Here is a 17,565-nt window from a genome sequence, read left to right as displayed (position 1 = left end):
CAGAGAAGTGCGAAGTGATACATTTTGTCAGGAAAAATGAGGAGAGGCAATATAAACTAAATGGTACAATTCTCAAAGGGGTACAGGAACAGAGAAACCTGGGGGTATATGTACACAAATCTTTGAAGGTGGCAGGGGAGATTGAGAAAGTTATTAAGAAAGCATGCGGGATCCTGGGCTTTATAAATAGAGGCATAGAGTACAAAAGTAAGGAAGTTATGATGAACCTTTATAAAACACTGGTTCGACCAGAACTGGAATATTGTGTCCAGTTCTGGGCACCGCACTTTAGGAAAGATGTGAAGGCCTTAGAGAGGGTGCAGAAGGGATTTACTAGAATGATTCCAGGGATGAGGGACTTTAGTTACGTGGAGAGACTGGAGAAGCTGGGGTTGTTCTCCTTAGAACAGAGAAGGTTGAGAGGAGATTTGATAGAAGTATTCAAAATCATGAAGGGTTTAGATAAAGTAATTAAAGAGAAACTGTTCCCATTGGCGGAAGGGTCGAGAACCAGAGGACATAGATTTAAGGTGATTGGCAAAAGAACCAAAGGCGACATGAGGAAAAACTATTTTACGCAGCAAGTAGTTATGATCTGGATTGCGATGCCTGAAAGGGTGGTGGAGGCAGATTCAATCATGGCTTTCAAAAAGGAATTGGATAAATATTTGCAGGGCTACGGGGAAAAAGCGGGGGCGGAGGGGGGCGGTGGTGGGATTAACTGGATTGCTCTTACAAAGAGCTGGCACAGACTCGAAGGGCTGAATCACCTCCTTCTGTGTTGTAACCATTCTACGATTCACACCTCACTGCTGCTCACACAGAGACCAGCTAACTGGGCACAGACCTGGAATGGAACCTGAGCAATTCTGGACTGGGCAACTTTACCCACTGATCAGAACCAAACTAATCATCAACACTCCAACAGCTGACCAGAACAGTCAGCTCAGTAAAGAAACAACACTGAGGATTATCATTATGAACTCATTTATCTGTAAACTATTTAGGGTTGTTCAGAACTTATTGGCCCAGATTTTGCTGATAATAGTGTGAACGATGCAGACTGTTATTAATGTGTGAATCGCCCAGCACCTTGTGGTGAGGAAGAGATACCCCGTGAATTATCAATCGCCACAATCGCTGGACCATTTGCACCACTCCACTGTTCGCCTCGTGAAAATGGCATCTCGTCCTTAACCTCCCCGTGTCAAGAAATTGCTGCATTTGCACATTAATTGTTCATTAAACTTCTCACAGAAAGTTAACTCCAGTAATTAATAGCGTAAATACTCTGAAAGGTGTGATGATTGTGAATGACGGCCAATCGACCTCTCCGCCCAGATAGTGAACAATAGAACACCCAGACCCCCCCCACCGTACCACCATCACCCAGACCCCCCCCCACCGTACCACCATCACCCAGACCCCCCCCCACCGTACCACCATCACCCAGACCCCCCCCCACCGTACCACCATCACCCAGACCCCCCCCCACTGTACCACCATCACCCAGACCCCCCCCCCACCATCACCCAGACCCCCCCCACTGTACCACCATCACCCAGACCCCCCCCCCACCGTACCACCATCACCCAGACCCCCCCCACCGTACCACCATCACCCAGACCCCCCCCACCGTACCACCATCACCCAGACCCCCCCCACCGTACCACCATCACCCAGACCCCCCCCACCGTACCACCATCACCCAGACCCCCCCCCACTGTACCACCGTCACCCAGACCCCCCCCCACTGTACCACCATCACCCAGACCCCCCCCCCACCGTACCACCATCACCCAGACCCCCCCCACCGTACCACCATCACCCAGACCCCCCCCACTGTACCACCGTCACCCAGACCCCCCCCACTGTACCACCGTCACCCAGACCCCCCCCCACTGTACCACCGTCACCCAGACCCCCCCCCACTGTACCACCGTCACCCAGACCCCCCCCCACTGTACCACCATCACCCAGACCCCCCCCACTGTACCACCGTCACCCAGACCCCCCCCCACTGTACCACCATCACCCAGACCCCCCCCACTGTACCACCATCACCCAGACCCCCCCCCACCGTACCACCATCACCCAGACCCCCCCCCACTGTACCACCGTCACCCAGACCCCCCCCCCACTGTACCACCGTCACCCAGACCCCCCCCCACTGTACCACCGTCACCCAGACCCCCCCCCACTGTACCACCATCACCCAGACCCCCCCCACTGTACCACCATCACCCAGACCCCCCCCACCGTACCACCATCACCCAGACCCCCCCCACCGTACCACCATCACCCAGACCCCCCCCCACCGTTCCACCGTCACCCAGACCCCCCCCACTGTACCACCATCACCCAGACCCCCCCCACTGTACCACCATCACCCAGACCCCCCCCCACCGTACCACCATCACCCAGACCCCCCCCACCGTACCACCATCACCCAGACCCCCCCCCACCGTTCCACCGTCACCCAGACCCCCCCCACTGTACCACCATCACCCAGACCCCCCCCACTGTACCACCGTCACCCAGACCCCCCCCACCGTTCCACCGTCACCCAGACCCCCCCCACTGTACCACCGTCACCCAGACCCCCCCCACTGTACCACCATCACCCAGACCCCCCCCACTGTACCACCGTCACCCAGACCCCCCCCACCGTTCCACCGTCACCCAGACCCCCCCCACTGTACCACCATCACCCAGACCCTCCCCACTGTACCACCGTCACCCAGACCCTCCCCACCGTTCCACCGTCACCCAGACCCCCCCCACTGTACCACCGTCACCCAGACCCTCCCCCCACTGTACCACCGTCACCCAGACCCTCCCCACCGTTCCACCGTCACCCAGACCCCCCCCACTGTACCACCGTCACCCAGACCCTCCCCACCGTTCCACCGTCACCCAGACCCCCCCCCACTGTACCACCGTCACCCAGACCCTCCCCACTGTACCACCGTCACCCAGACCCTCCCCACTGTACCACCGTCACCCAGACCCCCCCCACCGTACCACCGTCACCCAGACCCCCCCCCACTGTACCACCATCACCCAGACCCCCCCCCACTGTACCACCATCACCCAGACCCCCCCCCACTGTACCACCGTCACCCAGACCCTCCCCACCGTACCACCGTCACCCAGACCCCCCCCACCGTACCACCATCACCCAGACCCCCCCCCACTGTACCACCGTCACCCAGACCCCCCCCCCACTGTACCACCATCACCCAGACCCCCCCCCACTGTACCACCATCACCCAGACCCCCCCCCACCATCACCCAGACCCCCCCCCCACTGTACCACCGTCACCCAGGGGAGAGCGTCAGGTACCTGAGAGACTCGGGCTGCCTCTGCCAGGAATTTCTTCATCTCCACCGCGTCGTGAGCCACGTTCATCGCCGACCCACTGCAAGAGGGAGAATCAAACACAGTGTCACCCAGTGAGGGGCTGCACAACACCCCCCCCCACACACACCCCCCCCCACACACACCCCCCCCCCCACACACCCCCCCCACACACACCCCCCCCACACACCCCCCCCCACACACCCCCCCCCACACACACCCCCCCCCACACACACCCCCCCCGACACAGCCCCCCGACACACCCCCCCGACACACCCCCCACACACACCCCCCCGACACACCCCCCCGACACACCCCCCACCACACACCCCCCCACACACCCCCCACACACCCCCCCCCCACACACACCGCCCCCCGACACACACCCCCCGACACACACCCCCCCACACACCCCCCACACACCCCCCCCCACACACCCCCCCCCACACACACCGCCCCCCGACACACACCCCCCGACACACACCCCCCGACACACACCCCCCCACACACACCCCCCGACACACACCCCCCGACACACACCCCCCCACACACACCCCCCCACACACACCCCCCCACACACACCCACCGACACACACCCCCCCACACACACCCCCCCACACACACCGCCCCCCACACACCCCCCACACACCCCCCCACACACACCGCCCCCCACACACCCCCCACACACCCCCCCCCGACACAGCCCCCCCCGACACACACCCCCCCCCGACACACCCCCCCCCCACTTGTTCTTCCAGAGAGGCCATTGTGGAGGGAACTTTACTCTGTATCTAACCCTGTACCTGCCCTGGGAGTGTTTGATGGGACAGTGTAGAGGGAGCTTTACTCTGTATCTAACCCGTGCTGCACCTGCCCTGGGAGTGTTTGATGGGACAGTGTGGAGGGAGCTTTACTCTGTATCTAACCCATGCTGTACCTGCCCTGGGAGTGTTTGATGGGACAGTGTAGAGGGAGCTTTACTCTGTATCTAACCCGTGCTGTCCCTGCCCTGGGAGTGTTTGACGGGACAGTGTGGAGGGAGCTTTACTCTGTATCTAACCCGTGCTGTACCTGCCCTGGGAGTGTTTGATGGGACAGTGTAGAGGGAGCTTTACTCTGTATCTAACCCGTGCTGTACCTGCCCTGGGAGTGTTTGATGGGACAGTGTAGAGGGAGCTTTACTCTGTATCTAACCCGTGCTGTACCTGCCCTGGGAGTGTTTGATGGGACAGTGTGGAGGGAGCTTTACTCTGTATCTAACCCGTGCTGTACCTGCCCTGGGAGTGTTTGATGGGACAGTGTAGAGGGAGCTTTACTCTGTATCTAACCCGTGCTGTACCTGCCCTGGGAGTGTTTGATGGGACAGTGTAGAGGGAGCTTTACTCTGTATCTAACCCACGCTGTACCTGCCCTGGGAGTGTTTGATGGGACAGTGTAGAGGGAGCTTTACTCTGTGTCTAACCCCTACTGTACCTGCCCTGGGAGTGTTTGATGGGACAGTGTAGAGGGAGCTTTACTCTGTATCTAACCCGTGCTGTACCTGCCCTGGGAGTGTTTGATGGGACAGTGTAGAGGGAGCTTTACTCTGTATCTAACCCGTGCTGTACCTGCCCTGGGAGTGTTTGATGGGACAGTGTAGAGGGAGCTTTACTCTGTATCTAACCCGTGCTGTCCCTGCCCTGGGAGTGTTTGATGGGACAGTGCAGAGGGAGCTTTACTCTGTATCTAACCCGTGCTGTACCTGCCCTGGGAGTGTTTGATGGGACAGTGCAGAGGGAGCTTTACTCTGTATCTAACCCTGTACCTGCCCTGGGAGTGTTTGATGGGACAGGGTAGAGGGAGCTTTACTCTGTATCTAACCCGTGCTGTCCCTGCCCTGGGAGTGTTTGATGGGACAGTGCAGAGGGAGCTTTACTCTGTATCTAACCCGTGCTGTACCTGCCCTGGGAGTGTTTGATGGGACAGTGTAGAGGGAGCTTTACTCTGTATCTTACACGTGCTGTACCTGCCCTGGGAGTGTTTGATGCGACAGTGCAGAGGGAGCTTTACTCTGTATCTAACCCGTGCTGTCCCTGCCCTGGGAGTGTTTGATGGGACAGTGCAGAGGGAGCTTTACTCTGTATCTAACCCGTGCTGTACCTGCCCTGGGAGTGTTTGATGGGACAGTGTAGAGTGAGCTTTACTCTGTATCTAACCCACGCTGTACCTGCCCTGGGAGTGTTTGATGGGACAGTGTAGAGGGAGCTTTACTCTGTATCTAACCCGTGCTGTACCTGCCCTGGGAGTGTTTGATGGGACAGTGTAGAGGGAGCTTTACTCTGTATCTAACCCTGTACCTGCCCTGGGAGTGTTTGATGGGACAGTGTAGAGGGAGCTTTACTCTGTATCTAACCCGTGCTGTACCTGCCCTGGGAGTGTTTGATGGGACAGTGTAGAGGGAGCTTTACTCTGTATCTAACCCGTGCTGTACCTGCCCTGGGAGTGTTTGATGGGACAGTGTAGAGGGAGCTTTACTCTGTATCCAACCCGTGCAGTACCTGCCCTGGGAGTGTTTGATGGGACAGTGTGGAGGGAGCTTTACTCTGTATCTAATCCATGCTGTACCTGCCCTGGGAGTGTTTGATGGGACAGTGTAGAGGGAGCTTTACTCTGTATCTAACCCGTGCTGTACCTGCCCTGGGAGTGTTTGATGGGACAGTGTGGAGGGAGCTTTACTCTGTATCTAATCCATGCTGTACCTGACCTGGGAGTGTTTGATGGGACAGTGTAGAGGGAGCTTTACTCTGTATCTAACCCATGCTGTACCTGCCCTGGGAGTGTTTGATGGGACAGTGTAGAGGGAGCTTTACTCTGTATCTAACCCGTGCAGTACCTGCCCTGGGAGTGTTTGATGGGACAGTGTAGAGGGAGCTTTACTCTGTATCTAACCCATGCTGTACCTGCCCTGGGAGTGTTTGATGGGACAGTGTAGAGGGAGCTTTACTCTGTATCTAACCCGTGCTGTACCTGCCCTGGGAGTGTTTGATGGGACAGTGTAGAGGGAGCTTTACTCTGTATCTGACCCATGCTGTACCTGCCCTGGGAGTGTTTGATGGGACAGTGTAGAGGGAGCTTTACTCTGTATCTAACCCATGCTGTACCTGCCCTGGGAGTGTTTGATGGGACAGTGTAGAGGGAGCTTTACTCTGTATCTAACCCGTGCAGTACCTGCCCTGGGAGTGTTTGATGGGACAGTGTAGAGGGAGCTTTACTCTGTATCTAACCCATGCTGTACCTGCCCTGGGAGTGTTTGATGGGACAGTGTAGAGGGAGCTTTACTCTGTATCTAACCCGTGCTGTACCTGCCCTGGGAGTGTTTGATGGGACAGTGTGGAGGGAGCTTTACTCTGTATCTAATCCATGCTGTCCCTGCCCTGGGAGTGTTTGATGGGACAGTGTAGAGGGAGCTTTACTCTGTATCTAACCCTGTACCTGCCCTGGGAGTGTTTGATGGGACAGTGTAGAGGGAGCTTTACTCTGTATCTAACCCATGCTGTACCTGCCCTGGGAGTGTTTGATGGGACAGTGTAGAGGGAGCTTTACTCTGTATCTGACCCATGCTGTACCTGCCCTGGGAGTGTTTGATGGGACAGTGTAGAGGGAGCTTTACTCTGTATCTAACCCATGCTGTACCTGCCCTGGGAGTGTTTGATGGGACAGTGTAGAGGGAGCTTTACTCTGTATCTGACCCATGCTGTACCTGCCCTGGGAGTGTTTGATGGGACAGTGTAGAGGGAGCTTTACTCTGTATCTAACCCGAGCTGTACCTGCCCTGGGAGTGTTTCATGGGACAGTGTAGAGGGAGCTTAACTCTGTATCTAACCCGTGCTGTCCCTGCCCTGGGAGTGTTTGATGGGACAGTGTAGAGGGAGCTTAACTCTGTATCTAACCCGTGCTGTCCCTGCCCTGGGAGTGTTTGATGGGACAGTGTAGAGGGAGCTTTACTCTGTATCTAACCCGTGCTATCCCTGCCCTGGGAGTGTTTGATGGGACAGTGCAGAGGAAGCTTTACTCTGTATCTAACCCACGCTGTCCCTGCCCTGGGAGTGTTTGATGGGACAGTGTAGAGGGAGCTTTACTCTGTATCTAACCCGTGCTGTACCTGCCCTGGGAGTGTTTGATGGGACAGTGTAGAGGGAGCTTTACTCTGTATCTAACCCATACTGGACCTGCCCTGGGAGTGTTTGATGGGACAGTGTAGAGGGAGCTTTACTCTGTATCTAACCCGTGCTGTACCTGCCCTGGGAGTGTTTGATGGGACAGTGTAGAGTGAGCTTTACTCTGTATCTGACCTGCGCTGCACCTGCCCTGGGAGTGTTTGATAGGACAGTGTAGAGGGAGCTTTACTCTGTATCTAACCCGTGCAGTACCTGCCCTGGGAGTGTTTGATGGGACAGTGTAGAGGGAGCTTTACTCTGTATCTAATCCATGTTGTACCTGCCCTGGGAGTGTTTGATGGGACAGTATAGAGGGAGCTTTACTCTGTATCTAACCCGTGCTGTACCTGCCCTGGGAGTGTTTGATGGGACAGTGTAGAGGGAGCTTTACTCTGTATCTAACCCATACTGGACCTGCCCAGGGAGTGTTTGATGGGACAGTGTAGAGGGAGCTTTACTCTGTATCGAACCCGTGCTGTACCTGCCCTGGGAGTGTTTGATGGGACAGTGTAGAGGGAGCTTTACTCTGTATCTAACCCGTGCTGTACCTGCCCTGGGAGTGTTTGATGGGACAGTATAGAGGGAGCTTTACTCTGTATCTAACCCGTGCTGTACCTGCCCTGGGAGTGTTTGATGGGACAGTGCAGAGGGAGCTTTACTCTGTATCTAACCCATACTGGACCTGCCCTGGGAGTGTTTGATGGGACAGTGCAGAGGGAGCTTTACTCTGTATCTAACCCATGCTGTACCTGCCCTGGGAGTGTTTGATGGGACAGTGTAGAGGGAGCTTAACTCTGTATCTAACCCGTGCTGTCCCTGCCCTGGGAGTGTTTGATGGGACAGTGTAGAGGGAGCTTTACTCTGTATCTAACCCGTGCTATCCCTGCCCTGGGAGTGTTTGATGGGACAGTGTAGAGGAAGCTTTACTCTGTATCTAACCCACGCTGTCCCTGCCCTGGGAGTGTTTGATGGGACAGTGTAGAGGGAGCTTTACTCTGTATCTAACCCGTGCCGTCCCTGCCCTGGGAGTGTTTGATGGGACAGTGTAGAGGAAGCTTTACTCTGTATCTAACCCACGCTGTACCTGCCCTGGGAGTGTTTGATGGGACAGTGCAGAGGGAGCTTTACTCTGTATCTAATCCATGCTGTACCTGCCCTGGGAATGTTTGATGGGACAGTGTAGAGTGAGCTTTACTCTGTATCTAACCCACGCTGTACCTGCCCTGGGAGTGTTTGATGGGACAGTGTAGAGGGAGCTTTACTCTGTATCTAACCCGTGTTGTACCTGCCCTGGGAGTGTTTGATGGGACAGTGTAGAGTGAGCTTTACTCTGCATCTAACCCACGCTGTACCTGCCCTGGGAGTGTTTGATGGGACAGTGTAGAGGGAGCTTTACTCTGTATCTAACCCGTGCTGTACCTGCCCTGGGAGTGTTTGATGGGACAGTGTAGAGTGAGCTTTACTCTGTATCTAACCCACGCTGTACCTGCCCTGGGAGTGTTTGATAGGACAGTGCAGAGGGAGCATTACTCTGTATCTAACCCTGTACCTGCCCTGGGAGTGTTTGATGGGACAGTGTAGAGGGAGCTTTACTCTGTATCTAACCCGTGCTGTCCCTGCCCTGGGAGTGTTTGATGGGACAGTGCAGAGGGAGCTTTACTCTGTATCTAACACGTGCTGTACCTGCCCTGGGAGTGTTTGATGCGACAGTGCAGAGGGAGCTTTACTCTGTATCTAACCCGTGCTGTCCCTGCCCTGGGAGTGTTTGATGGGACAGTGCAGAGGGAGCTTTACTCTGTATCTAACCCACGCTGTACCTGCCCTGGGAGTGTTTGATGGGACAGTGCAGAGGGAGCTTTACTCTGTATCTAACCCACGCTGTACCTGCCCTGGGAGTGTTTGATGGGACAGTGTAGAGTGAGCTTTACTCTGTATCTGACCTGCGCTGCACCTGCCCTGGGAGTGTTTGATGGGACAGTGTAGAGGGAGATTTACTCTGTATCTAACCCACGCTGTACCTGCCCTGGGAGTGTTTGATGGGACAGTGCAGAGGGAGCTTTACTCTGTATCTAACCCGTGCTGTACCTGCCCTGGGAGTGTTTGATGGGACAGTGCAGAGGGAGCTTTACTCTGAATCTAACCCACGCTGTACCTGCCCTGGGAGTGTTTGATGGGACAGTGCAGAGGGAGCTTTACTCTGTATCTAACCCGTGCTGTACCTGCCCTGGGAGTGTTTGATGGGACAGTGCAGAGGGAGCTTTACTCTGTATCTAACCCGTGCTGTACCTGCCCTGGGAGTGTTTGATGGGACAGTGTAGAGTGAGCTTTACTCTGTATCTAACCCACGCTGTACCTGCCCTGGGAGTGTTTGATGGGACAGTGTAGAGGGAGCTTTACTCTGTATCTAACCCGTGCTGTACCTGCCCTGGGAGTGTTTGATGGGACAGTGTAGAGTGAGCTTTACTCTGTATCTAACCCACGCTGTACCTGCCCTGGGAGTGTTTGATAGGACAGTGCAGAGGGAGCTTTACTCTGTATCTAACCCTGCACCTGCCCTGGGAGTGTTTGATAGGACAGTGTAGAGGGAGCATTACTCTGTATCTGACCTGCGCTGTACCTGCCCTGGGAGTGTTTGATGGGACAGTGTAGAGGGAGCTTTACTCTGTATCTAACCCGTGCTGTACCTGCCCTGGGAGTGTTTGATGGGACAGTGCAGAGGGAGCTTCACTCTGTATCTGACCCATTCACCACCTGCCCTGGGAGTGTTTGATGGGACAGTGTAGAGGGAGCTTTACACGATATCGAACCCACACTGTACCTGCACTGGGAGTGTTTGATGGGACAGTGTAGAGGGAGCTTTACTCTGTATCTAACCCGTGCTGTACCTGCCCTGGGAGTGTTTGATGGGACAGTGTAGAAGGAGCTTTACTCTGCATCTGACCCATTCTCCACCTGCCCTGGGAGTGTTTGATGGGAAAGTGCAGAGGGAGCATTTCTCTGTATCGAACCCGTGCTGCACCTGCCCTGGGAGTGTTTGATAGGACAGTGTAGAGGGAGCATTACTCTGTATCTGACCTGCGCTGTACCTGCCCTGGGAGTGTTTGATAGGACAGTGTTGAGGGAGCTTTACTCTGTATCTAACCCGTGCTGTACCTGCCCTGGGAGTGTTTGATGGGACAGTGTAGAGGGAGCTTTACTCTGTATCTAACCCACGCTGTACCTGCCCTGGGAGTGTTTGATGGGACAGTGCAGAGTGAGCTTTACTCTGTATATAACCCGTGCTGTCCCTGCCCTGGGAGTGTTTGATGGGACAGTGTATAGGGAGCATTACTCTGTATCTGACCTGCGCTGCACCTGCCCTGGGAGTGTTTGATAGGACAGTGCAGAGGGAGCTTTACTCTGTATCTAACCCGTGCTGTACCTGCCCTGGGAGTGTTTGATGGGACAGTGTAGAGGGAGCTTTACTCTGTATCCAACCCGTGCTGCACCTGCCCTGGGAGTGTTTGATAGGACAGTGTAGAGGGAGCATTACTCTGTATCTGACCTGCGCTGCACCTGCCCTGGGAATGTTTGATGGGACAGTGTAGAGTGAGCTTTACTCTGTATCTAACCCACGCTGTACCTGCCCTGGGAGTGTTTGATGGGACAGTGTAGAGGGAGCTTTACTCTGTATCTAATCCATGCTGTACCTGCCCTGGGAATGTTTGATGGGACAGTGTAGAGTGAGCTTTACTCTGTATCTAACCCACGCTGTACCTGCCCTGGGAGTGTTTGATGGGACAGTGCAGAGGGAGCTTTATTCTGTATCTAACCCGTGCTGTACCTGCCTTGGGAGTGTTTGATGGGACAGTGTAGAGTGAGCTTTACTCTGTATCTAACCCACGCTGTACCTGCCCTGGGAGTGTTTGATGGGACAGTGTCGAGGGAGCTTTACTCTGTATCTAACCCGTGCTGTACCTGCCCTGGGAGTGTTTGATGGGACAGTGTAGAGTGAGCTTTACTCTGTATCTAACCCACGCTGTACCTGCCCTGGGAGTGTTTGATGGGACAGTGCAGAGGGAGCTTTACTCTGTATCTAACCCTGTACCTGCCCTGGGAGTGTTTGATGGGACAGGGTAGAGGGAGCTTTACTCTGTATCTAACCCGTGCTGTCCCTGCCCTGGGAGTGTTTGATGGGACAGTGCAGAGGGAGCTTTACTCTGTATCTTACACGTGCTGTACCTGCCCTGGGAGTGTTTGATGCGACAGTGCAGAGGGAGCTTTACTCTGTATCTAACCCGTGCTGTCCCTGCCCTGGGAGTGTTTGATGGGACAGTGCAGAGGGAGCTTTACTCTGTATCTAACCCGTGCTGTACCTGCCCTGGGAGTGTTTGATGGGACAGTGTAGAGTGAGCTTTACTCTGTATCTAACCCACGCTGTACCTGCCCTGGGAGTGTTTGATGGGACAGTGTAGAGGGAGCTTTACTCTGTATCTAACCCGTGCTGTACCTGCCCTGGGAGTGTTTGATGGGACAGTGCAGAGTGAGCTTTACTCTGTATCTAACCCACGCTGTACCTGCCCTGGGAGTGTTTGATAGGACAGTGCAGAGGGAGCTTTACTCAATATCTAACCCTGTACCTGCCCTGGGAGTGTTTGATGGGACAGTGTAGAGGGAGCTTTACTCTGTATCTTACCCGTGCTGTACCTGCCCTGGGAGTGTTTGATGGGACAGTGTAGAGTGAGCTTTACTCTGTATCTAACCCGTGCTGTCCCTGCCCTGGGAGTGTTTGATGGGACAGTGTAGAGGGAGCATTACTCTGTATCTGACCTGCGCTGCACCTGCCCTGGGAGTGTTTGATAGGACAGTGTAGAGGGAGCTTTACTCTGTATCTAACCCGTGCTGTACCTGCCCTGGGAGTGTTTGATGGGACAGTGCAGAGGGAGCTTCACTCTGTATCTGACCCATTCTCCACCTGCCCTGGGAGTGTTTGATGGGAAAGTGCAGAGGGAGCATTTCTCTGTATCGAACCCGTGCTGCACCTGCCCTGGGAGTGTTTGATAGGACAGTGTAGAGGGAGCTTTACTCTGTATCTAACCCGTGCTGTACCTGCCCTGGGAGTGTTTGATAGGACAGTGTAGAGGGAGCATTACTCTGTATCTGACCTGCGCTGTACCTGCCCTGGGAGTGTTTGATAGGACAGTGTTGAGGGAGCTTTACTCTGTATCTAACCCGTGCTGTACCTGCCCTGGGAGTGTTTGATGGGACAGTGTAGAGGGAGCTTTACTCTGTATCTAACCCACGCTGTACCTGCCCTGGGAGTGTTTGATGGGACAGTGCAGAGTGAGCTTTACTCTGTATATAACCCGTGCTGTCCCTGCCCTGGGAGTGTTTGATGGGACAGTGTATAGGGAGCATTACTCTGTATCTGACCTGCGCTGCACCTGCCCTGGGAGTGTTTGATAGGACAGTGCAGAGGGAGCTTTACTCTGTATCTAACCCGTGCTGTACCTGCCCTGGGTGTGTTTGATGGGACAGTGCAGAGGGAGCTTTACTCTGTATCTAACCCGTGCTGTACCTGCCCTGGGAGTGTTTGATAGGACAGTGCAGAGGGAGCTTTACTCTGTATCTAACCCGTGCTGTACCTGCCCTGGGAGTGTTTGATGGGACAGTGTAGAGGGAGTTTTACTCTGTATCTAACCCGTGCTGCACCTGTCCTGGGAGTGTTTGATGGGACAGTGCAGAGGGAGCTTTACTCTGTATCTAATCCATGCTGTACCTGCCCTGGGAGTGTTTGATGGGACAGTGTAGAGGGAGCTTTACTCTGTATCTAACCCATACTGTACCTGCACTGGGAGTGTTTGATGGGACAGTGTAGAGGGAGCTTTACTCTGTATCCAACCCGTGCTGCACCTGCCCTGGGAGTGTTTGATGGGACAGTGGAGAGGGAGCATTACTCTGTATCTGACCTGCGCTGCACCTGCCCTGGGAGTGTTTGATAGGACAGTGCAGAGGGAGCTTTACTCTGGATCTAACCCGTGCTGTCCCTGCCCTGGGAGTGTTTGATGGGACAGTGCAGAGGGAGCTTTACTCTGTATCTGACCTGCGGTGCACCTGCCCTGGGAGTGTTTGATAGGACAGTGCAGAGGGAGCTTTACTCTGTATCGAACCCGTGCTGTACCTGCCCTGGGAGTGTTTGATGGGACAGTGTAGAGGGAGCTTTACTCTGTATCTAATCCATGCTGTACCTGCCCTGGGAGTGTTTGATGGGACAGTGTAGAGGGAGCTTTACTCTGTATCTAACCCATACTGTACCTGCACTGGGAGTGTTTGATGGGACAGTGTAGAGGGAGCTTTACTCTGTATCTAACCCGTGATGTCCCTGCCCTGGGAGTGTTTCATGAGACAGTGTGGAGGGAGCTTTACTCTGTATCTAACCCGTGCTGTACCTGCCCTGGGAGTGTTTGATGGGACAGTGTAGAGGGAGCTTTACTCTGTATCTAACCCGTGCTGTCCCTGCCCTGGGAGTGTTTGATGGGACAGTGCAGTGGGAGCTTCACTCTGTATCTAACCCGTGCTGTCCCTGCCCTGGGAGTGTTTGATGAGACAGTGTGGAGGGAGCTTTACTCTGTATCTAACCCGTGCTGTACCTGCCCTGGGAGTGTTTGATGGGACAGTGTAGAAGGAGCTTTACTCTGTATCTGACCCATTCTCCACCTGCCCTGGGAGTGTTTGATGGGACAGTGTGGATGGAGCTTTACTCTGTATCTAACCCGTGCTGTACCTGCCCTGGGAGTGTTTGATGGGACAGTGTAGAGTGAGCTTTACTCTGTATCTAACCCGTGCTGTCCCTGCCCTGGGAGTGTTTGATGGGACAGTGTAGAGGGAGCTTTACTCTATATCGAACCCATACTGTACCTGCACTGGGAGTGTTTGATGGGACAGCGTAGAGGGAGCTTTACTCTGTATCTAAGCCATGTTGTACCTGCCCTGGGAGTGTTTGATGGGACAGTGTAGAGGCAGCTTTACTCTGTATCTAACCCGTGCTGTCCCTGCCCTGGGAGTGTTTGATGGGACAGTGTAGAGGGAGCATTTCTCTGTATCTAACCCGTGCTGTACCTGCCCTGGGAGTGTTTGATAGGACAGTGTAGAGGGAGCATTACTCTGTATCTGACCTGCGCTGCACCTGCCCTGGGAGTGTTTGATAGGACAGTGTAGAGGGAGCTTTACTCTGTATCTAACCCGTGCTGCACCTGCCCTGGGAGTGTTTGATGGGACAGTGCAGAGGGAGCTTTACTCTGTATGTAACCCATACTGTACCTGCACTGGGAGCATTTGATGGGACAGTGCAGAGGGAGCTTTACTCTGTATCTAATCCATGCTGTACCTGCCCTGGGAGTGTTTGATGGGACAGTGTAGAGGGAGCTTTACTCTGTATCTAACCCATACTGTACCTGCACTGGGAGCGTTTGATGGGACAGTGTAGAGGGAGCTTTACTCTGTATCCAACCCGTGCTGTACCTGCCCTGGGAGTGTTTGATGGGACAGTGTAGAGGGAGCATTACTCTGTATCTGACCTGCGCTGTACCTGCCCTGGGAGTGTTTGATAGGACAGTGCAGAGGGAGCTTTACTCTGTATCTAACCCGTGCTGTACCTGCCCTGGGAGTGTTTGATGGGACAGTGTAGAGGGAGCTTTACTCTGTATCTAATCCATGCTGTACCTGCCCTGGGAGTGTTTGATGGGACAGTGTAGAGGGAGCTTTACTCTGTATCTAACCTGTGCTGTACCTGCCCTGGGAGTGTTTGATGGGACAGTGTAGAGTGAGCTTTACTCTGTATCTGACCTGCGCTGCACCTGCCCTCGGAGTGTTTGATAGGACAGTGTAGAGGGAGCTTTACTCTGTATCTAACCCGTGCTGCACCTGCCCTGGGAGTGTTTGATGGGACAGTGTAGAGGGAGCTTTACACGATATCGAACCCACACTGTACCTGCACTGGGAGTGTTTGATGGGACAGTGTAGAGGGAGCTTTACTCTGTATCTAACCCGTGCTGTACCTGCCCTGGGAGTGTTTGATGGGACAGTGTAGAAGGAGCTTTACTCTGCATCTGACCCATTCTCCACCTGCCCTGGGAGTGTTTGATGGGAAAGTGCAGAGGGAGCATTTCTCTGTATCGAACCCGTGCAGCACCTGCCCTGGGAGTGTTTGATAGGACAGTGTAGAGGGAGCTTTACTCTGTATCTAACCCGTGCTGTACCTGCCCTCGGAGTGTTTGATAGGACAGTGTAGAGGGAGCTTTACTCTGTATCTAATCCATGTTGTACCTGCCCTGGGAGTGTTTGATGGGACAGTGTAGAGGGAGCTTTACTCTGTATCTAACCCACGCTGTACCTGCCCTGGGAGTGTTTGATGGGACAGTGCAGAGTGAGCTTTACTCTGTATATAACCCGTGCTGTCCCTGCCCTGGGAGTGTTTGATGGGACAGTGTATAGGGAGCATTACTCTGTATCTGACCTGCGCTGCACCTGCCCTGGGAGTGTTTGATAGGACAGTGCAGAGGGAGCTTTACTCTGTATCTAACCCGTGATGTACCTGCCCTGGGTGTGTTTGATGGGACAGTGCAGAGGGAGCTTTACTCTGTATCTAACCCGTGCTGTACCTGCCCTGGGAGTGTTTGATAGGACAGTGCAGAGGGAGCTTTACTCTGTATCTAACCCGTGCTGTACCTGCCCTGGGAGTGTTTGATGGGACAGTGTCGAGGGAGCTTTACTCTGTATCTAACCCGTGCTGCACCTGTCCTGGGAGTGTTTGATGGGACAGTGCAGAGGGAGCTTCACTCTGTATCTAATCCATGCTGTACCTGCCCTGGGAGTGTTTGATGGGACAGTGTAGAGGGAGCTTTACTCTGTATCTAACCCATACTGTACCTGCACTGGGAGTGTTTGATGGGACAGTGTAGAGGGAGCTTTACTCTGTATCCAACCCGTGCTGCACCTGCCCTGGGAGTGTTTGATGGGACAGTGTAGAGGGAGCATTACTCTGTATCTGACCTGCGCTGCACCTGCCCTGGGAGTGTTTGATAGGACAGTGCAGAGGGAGCTTTACTCTGTATCTAACCCGTGCTGTCCCTGCCCTGGGAGTGTTTGATGGGACAGTGCAGAGGGAGCTTTACTCTGTATCTGACCTGCGGTGCACCTGCCCTGGGAGTGTTTGATAGGACAGTGCAGAGGGAGCTTTACTCTGTATCGAACCCGTGCTGTACCTGCCCTGGGAGTGTTTGATGGGACAGTGTAGAGGGAGCTTTACTCTGTATCTAATCCATGCTGTACCTGCCCTGGGAGTGTTTGATGGGACAGTGTAGAGGGAGCTTTACTCTGTATCTAACCCATACTGTACCTGCACTGGGAGTGTTTGATGGGACAGTGTAGAGGGAGCTTTACTCTGTATCTAACCCGTGATGTCCCTGCCCTGGGAGTGTTTCATGAGACAGTGTGGAGGGAGCTTTACTCTGTATCTAACCCGTGCTGTACCTGCCCTGGGAGTGTTTGATGGGACAGTGTAGAGGGAGCTTTACTCTGTATCTAACCCGTGCTGTACCTGCCCTGGGAGTGTTTGATGGGACAGTGTAGAGGGAGCTTTACTCTGTATCTAACCCGTGCTGTCCCTGCCCTGGGAGTGTTTGATGGGACAGTGTAGAGGGAGCTTTACTCTGTATCTAACCCGTGCTGTCCCTGCCCTGGGAGTGTTTGATGGGACAGTGCAGTGGGAGCTTCACTCTGTATCTAACCCGTGCTGTCCCTGCCCTGGGAGTGTTTGATGAGACAGTGTGGAGGGAGCTTTACTCTGTATCTAACCCGTGCTGTACCTGCCCTGGGAGTGTTTGATGGGACAGTGTAGAAGGAGCTTTACTCTGTATCTGACCCATTCTCCACCTGCCCTGGGAGTGTTTGATGGGACAGTGTAGAGGGAGCATTACTCTGTATCTGACCTGCGCTGCACCTGCCCTGGGAGTGTTTGATAGGACAGTG

At 54.3% G+C, this 17,565-nt stretch overlaps 1 protein-coding gene across 1 annotated transcript in view; it reads right to left on the bottom strand.

Moving 5' to 3' along the window:
- The window catches only part of cps1 (carbamoyl-phosphate synthase 1, mitochondrial), a 345,020-nt gene that overhangs the window by 83,149 nt on the left and 244,306 nt on the right, over positions 1-17,565 (bottom strand). Inside the window, exon 25 of the mRNA XM_067988237.1 lies at positions 3,347-3,422. Within this exon, the coding sequence (XP_067844338.1) occupies positions 3,347-3,422 (76 nt within the window). The remainder of the gene's footprint in view (positions 1-3,346; positions 3,423-17,565) is intronic.

Source organism: Heptranchias perlo, chromosome 7 (genome assembly GCF_035084215.1).
Source record: "Heptranchias perlo isolate sHepPer1 chromosome 7, sHepPer1.hap1, whole genome shotgun sequence".
NCBI classification, from domain to species: Eukaryota; Metazoa; Chordata; class Chondrichthyes; order Hexanchiformes; family Hexanchidae; genus Heptranchias; species Heptranchias perlo.
This window is presented reverse-complemented; position numbering and strand designations above follow the sequence as displayed.